We start from the raw sequence: 6,361 nt of genomic DNA on the forward strand, positions 1-6,361 counted from the left end.
CCTATAGTGACCTATAGTTGTTAATACTCATCTATTATTTCTTCTAATTTCTATTTCATTTAGTGAAAGGTGCAGAGTTGTCTCATTGAAAATTATACCTTCTGATTTTTAAATAATGAACAAAACTTATAAAAAACAATAAAATTAACCTGCACTTGATTTTTAGGCATTGCTCGACCTTGATTTCTAGGCATTGCTTGACCTTGAGAAGCTTGTTTTTGTCTTTGTTTCTGTGATTTAATCATACCAAAGAAGTAACCACTTTTGTTCTTGACTTCGGTTCTCTCAAATGAATCTGAATATTTTTTAATCAATGTGACAGCTTCATTCACGTAACATTCCTTCAGGGCATCCAGAACTTTGTTATCTAATTCTTGAGGAGATACTTTTCCTGCAATAGTGATAAATATAATATACTAGTATACTTTAATTTTTTATGTAATAACCTACTTCTCGTCATTATGATCATCAGATAAATATATGCTTTTCTCCACACGTGATTCTGCAGCCTTACTTTGGCTTTTTCATGCTCTTTGGTCGGGTAAAATTGTTGTCTCTTTGACATTTTCCCTATTTCTATTAATTCTCAATTATATAACTTGATAACCTGTATGCTTTTTAACACACTGCCATGCAATAACGTTTTTTTGTTAAAATCATGATAAATATACAAATGTGTTTGTCATGTAGAAGGACTCTATTCTCAATTTTTTTTTTAATGATAATCATGATAATTCCTGAATGGTATTCGTCAATCACTGTTATTCATGTTATTTGTTATAACCTTCTTTAAGGATGTTTGCTCCTCTACTTTTTGAATTTTTGCCATATTTTCGGAATCCTCTGGTTTTATCCATGTATTAACATTTAAAAAATTTGCCCACTTACCCCTACTTTTCTTTTCATATTTTTATTACATATTATTTCAAAAGCCATATTTCAAAATCTTATGAAATCCTTGTTATTTTTTCCTAGTTTTTTAAACAAAAAGGTGCCAATGTTAAGTGAAAGAAAAATCTAGAGAGAATTATTTCCCGCCAAATTTTCAACGGCTTATATCTCGAAAACAAGCACACGGACTCTCCATTTTTTTATGCTTTTTTAGTTTCTTTATTTATATACTTTCAATTTATAACAGTCTTTTAAAAAGCTTGTTATTTTTAAACAGAGTAGCGAACGTACATCCTTAAGGCATTTTGGGGCCTTTTATAAAGCTCTGACCATATGGTATGGGCTTTGCTCATTATTGAAGGGCGTACAGTGACCTATAGTTGTTAATTTCTGTGTCATTTTGGTCTATTGTGGAGAGTTGTCTCATTGGCAATCATACCACATCTTTTTTTTTTTAATACTTAGGGCATTTATATACAATATAGAAATTCCTAAATTACAAATTAATCATACAATAATAACATATACAGTAAAATAATTGTTTATTCTAAGATGCCAACATAAGCATTGATTAATCATGTTAATGGGAAAGCCTTTAGATGAAAAAAAAAATAAATTCAATTTTTCAAATTTATAACATTCCTTAACATTCATACTGAAAATATAAATAAAATTGTGACATATAGGATTTGAAATGTAGTTTTTTAACATGTTTAAAGTATCATTTTCCAAGTATAAATATTTTTAGGTTATGAAATATAAACATGATTTAGACATTCAACTTGTCGGACATGAAATTAATACACATAAACACAAACCCGATTCAAACAGCACACAAAGCTCTTTTGCCACTTTAGGATTTAATCCATAATCAACTAATTTTCTATACTCCATTGCAGCAATCTATTTAAGCACAAATTCATGCAATATGCAGGATAATGTGCAACCTGGAAGAAAGAAGAAATATCATATTTAACATCCTAAAACAATTGAATAGCACTGATTTAACAAAGGTAAAGGAAAAGCAACATAGACTGTGTAGTACTATGCATGGTCATGATGGTATATATAACACAAATGAAAAGAACTAAAATAAATCAATTAAATAATAAAATGTGACTGCAACATGCTTTTTTAATTAAAGACAACATGTTAATTAAAATCCAGATCAGAAGACACAATTGAAGCAATCATGTCAAAGGTGTAAGCAAGGCTTAAATTAAAATATTGTTTGTTTGCCCTTTACCGACCGACCCTATCAATTCGTTCCGCCTGAAAATCTTTTATTTGTATTTACCAGCAAGATTTTATTTTATTTTATTTTTTCGTTCCTACCAAAAATCTTATATTTGTATTTCCCGCTCAAAACTTTTTTACCGGAATCCTCGGGTTTTATCTTTACGTATAAGGTCCAGTCCGTTTGGTATCACCTGAGCGTTTGACAGGAACACTTGCATTTGAAGTTTCAAAGCATTTGTTTGAAATCGATGTTGAACGCTTTCTGAAATCATGATATGAAGTACGTTACTCTGTACCTTTAAACTTAAAGAGCAGGGTTCATTTACAAAAAAGTTCGTTTGATACAAAAGTATTAACGTGTGTACAAACTAATTTGTAAACGGACGTTGTATTCTATGTAGGGATGGCCTTTTGTGATCCGCATATCAGAATGATTATGTTAACGATGCCGCTAAATTATTTATATCTGACATGAACCAAAAGTGACAAAACCCTGTAAAGTGGAGAATATCTGGCAGTAAAATCGCTAAGTTTTCCATACAGATCATTTATAAATGTGATGCAAAATACGTGACAATTGAGTTTTAAGTCTTATAGCATTTTTATTGGAAAAAAGGCACACACGAAATTTGTAACACTCTAGGGACTTTTTCTACTAGTAATGTATGTCTACCTGGTACAAAGTTATCTCTTATATATTTATTTTTTTCAAAACTAATAGTCCCAGCGGAAAACTTATTTGCAAAAACAAAACGGACAAAAAAATGACATTATGCAGATTTTGTATCTATAAAATAAAATATTTTACCTACCTGCCTACCCATGACAAATAATATACCGAGCCAAGTTATTTTTTTGGGGAAAAAAATAAAATATTTTACCTACCTACCTACCCTGTTTCAAAACATAGGGTCGGAAAAGGGCAAACAAACAATATTTTAATTTAGGCCCAATCAATAAGGAATAATTAATGTTACCTCCCATTGACTCATTCATTTTTTGTCATTTGTCCGCAATGGATTCTGCATGTATACAAAATCACTTTCTATTCACAGGGACTCAAAATACTTGTAGTCTGTGGTACAAGGGAGCACGCTAACTGAGCACAAGAAGTCTTTCCTTAAATCAACCACTTTAATAGGCTGTCAATAACGTAAATGTATCTACTAATGAAGGGAAGCAAATAAACGTATTTACACTGATGGTATTTAGCTGAATCTTGCCTCTGAATGACCTTAGATCTACTCCTTAAATCACCTTTTGACGTCAATCAACAATCACTTTTAAATTGTGACGACAAATATTTTAAATTATGATGTCAAAGTTTACGGGAACCTGTGTGATTTTATGTAATGGCGGACAAATTTGCATACAAGTGTAAATACGTCTATTCATATCAGCAGACAACAAAGGCTATTATGTTTTTTTTCTTTGACGCCTTACATCGACGTCAAAGCAAAAATTTAAAATAGCCTTCCAAGACTTCATTATTTGTCTTGGAAGGCTCTTTTTATTCCCTTTTATCCTGGGTTAGGTCTAAGGAACACCCTTTTTGAAAATGGCTGGATCCACACCAGAAATTTAGTGACATATTTTGTTCTTAGCACTTTACTGTAGTCTGTTTAGAAATGTGCTTTCATTGCGTACAATGGGAGGCAACTCTCATTGTACCTAATTGATAAAGCCGTGTACTAGATTTGCCTCCCCTTGTTGCGTCATCCGATGCTTAGTTAGCATGTGGTTTTAGCAAAGAGCATGTTCCAGCCACATTTTATTATGTATTTGATTAATTTTTTGTATTTGATGACAATGCGATGGAAAATAAGAGAACTAGGAAACCTCCAGCTTATCTAAAGGACTTCACTTTACCTTCTTTTGATATGCAGAACGAGTTTGCATCAGTTTACGAAGTTGGAGATTTAACCTCTGAACATGTGGTTCAACATGAGACTTTTGCACCAAAATCAGATAAAGCAAGTGTTAGCGTTCATCCAAAAATTCTTACGTCTACAAACACGGTGAATGAACTGGATAAAACAATTGAAGAATTAACAATTCAGAACAAAATATTGGAACGGGATCTGTTGTTAGCTGAACAAAACGCGCACCTTGTGGCTAAGAAAACTTTTGGTGTCGATAAAAAGACTTCATGTGTTAAATCAGATAATGATAGGAATAATTGCCAAGCGAAAATTAAAGGTAAAGATTTTCCATATCTATTGTTCAAAGACAAACAAAAACGTAAAGCAGTTTCGGGTGAAGCAAAGGCCGCTAAGGATCGGGTAAAATACGATGTGCCATGGCCACATGAACATGCCCAAACAAAATCATTGAGTTATTCTGATGAAGACTTCGGATTCGTACAGTTAGTTAGAGGTGAACTATTTATTATGTACAACATAGAAGAACAAGCCATTTCAATGCTAAGACAAAAGCATTTAATTAATCTGTTATATCTTGCCGAAAAATATCCTTTTACCGAGATTAAGGATTTTCATGCCGAAGTTTTGCGTTCGGTGGAAAGGGGTCACAAACATTGGTCTCATACGTTTTCAGAAGAACAAGGCCGTACTCTCGTCTCCGCCCTTAAAATGGACCTTAGAGGAAGAACTGAACGATAATAATCGCAATCCAATTTGCTGCTCCTTCCAAGCAGCAACTAGCCATTCTGTGGATCAATTTGGAGACTATTGAGATGACAAATTATTGCATAATAATATCGCTAATATTATAATTTTTTAAAATTTTTATAATACATATTAATGATGATATTGTGAAACCTCCTGCTATGTCAGGTGTGATTGCTTCCCCTGTTGTTTTTTTTTTTTTTTCCAGGTGTGTACTATATTTATGAGTAACAACTCAAATATTTTGATATTATTTTTAAACCCCCTGCAGTGTCAGGTGTGATTGCTTCCCCTGTTTTTTTCAGGTGTGTACTATACTTATGAGTAACAACTCAAATATTATGATATTATTTTTAAACCCCCTGCTATGCCAGGTGTGATTGCTTCCCCTGTTTTTTTTTCAGGTGTGTACTATATTTATGAGTAACAACTCGAAATATTATGATATAATTTTTAACCCCCTGCAGTGTCAGGTGTGATTACTTCCCTTGAATATTCAGGTGTGTTCTATATTTTAAGAGAGAGATCATATTCCCCTGCTAATTACAATGTTGTTGATGAAATTTTAGCTTTACATATTTGTCATTTGCTTGATTAACGAAATTATTATCATGTACAATGTCAAGCTGTATGAAGGGTATCCTTCTTCTATTGAATTGTCAGACTAAACAGGATCATGATTACACACATGTTGTTTTTTTTTTTTTTTTTTTTTTCTTTTCTTTTTTTTTTTTTTTTGTTTTTTTTTTTTTACTTTCCTGTTTGGCGACTTCGTTTGGGTTAAGGTGCTTCATATTCACACTTGTTCATTGTTGCTTATTGATACCATGTTTGGTATAATTGTATATTATTGCATTATTATAATAAAGCACCTTTCGCCAAACACTATTAGTTGTCAATTGCATACAATGGGAGGCAACTCTCATTGTACCTAATTGATAATGCCGTGTACTAGATTTGCCTCCCCTTGTTGCATCATCCGATGCTTAGTTAGCATGTGGTTTTAGCAAAGAGCATGTTCCAGCCACATTTTATTATGTATTTGATTAATTTTTTTTTTCCTTCCTTATAATTTATATTTAATCTTACCCAGATTGGGTTAAGGTGCTTCATATTCACACTTGTTCATTGTTGCTTATTGATACCATGTTTGGTATAATTGTATATTATTGCATTATTATATTAATAAAGCACCTTTCGCCAAACACTATTAGTTGTCAATTATAATTTTTAACTTACCAGTTTGGGAATTATATTAACAACATTTCTTGTCAAATCTTATTCACTGAATGACATGTTTACCAGTGACATGAATATAAGGGCCAAAACGGTGTTATCTGTTCATAAAACTTATGTGAAGATTTTCTGACATCGGATTTCCAGAAAATCATGGCGGAACTTAACTAAATGATAAAAGTACGCTGGTTCCTATTTGAATTTGAATATTGTTCAAAATTATATAATAGTTTGTTTATTGTACTAGTTTGAATATTTGAAAAATGTCAATTAGTTATAGAAATATATTTATGCAATATTGAACAGTTTTACGATCATCATATCATTGTTTTAATGAGTATTATCTGCTTATGGTTTACTCTGGATTT

At 31.9% G+C, this 6,361-nt stretch overlaps 1 protein-coding gene and 1 long non-coding RNA gene across 3 annotated transcripts in view; both read right to left on the reverse strand.

Annotated features, from left to right (window-relative positions):
* LOC139501327 (uncharacterized) overlaps window positions 1-6,162 on the reverse strand; it is a 31,297-nt gene extending 25,135 nt beyond the window's left edge. Inside the window, exons 1-3 of one of the 2 annotated variants that reach the window (XM_071290362.1) lie at window positions 5,997-6,162; window positions 1,710-1,838; window positions 156-391 (exon numbers count right to left, since the gene is read on the reverse strand). In XM_071290362.1, coding sequence (XP_071146463.1) covers window positions 156-391; window positions 1,710-1,785 — 312 coding nt within the window. In that variant the 5' untranslated portion in view covers window positions 1,786-1,838; window positions 5,997-6,162. Of the gene's footprint in view, window positions 1-149; window positions 392-1,709; window positions 1,839-5,996 lie in introns of both variants that reach the window. The other variant, XM_071290361.1, reaches the window with a different exon arrangement.
* On the reverse strand, window positions 2,096-3,079 carry LOC139501320 (uncharacterized). Its single transcript, XR_011658519.1, has 2 exons — window positions 3,012-3,079; window positions 2,096-2,938 (listed from the first exon to the last, which is right to left on the reverse strand). It is a non-coding gene; the product is annotated as an uncharacterized lncRNA (long non-coding RNA).
* Window positions 6,163-6,361: the final 199 nt, after the last annotated feature.

Source organism: Mytilus edulis, chromosome 13, assembly GCF_963676685.1.
Source record: "Mytilus edulis chromosome 13, xbMytEdul2.2, whole genome shotgun sequence".
Classification (NCBI taxonomy): Eukaryota; Metazoa; Mollusca; class Bivalvia; order Mytilida; family Mytilidae; genus Mytilus; species Mytilus edulis.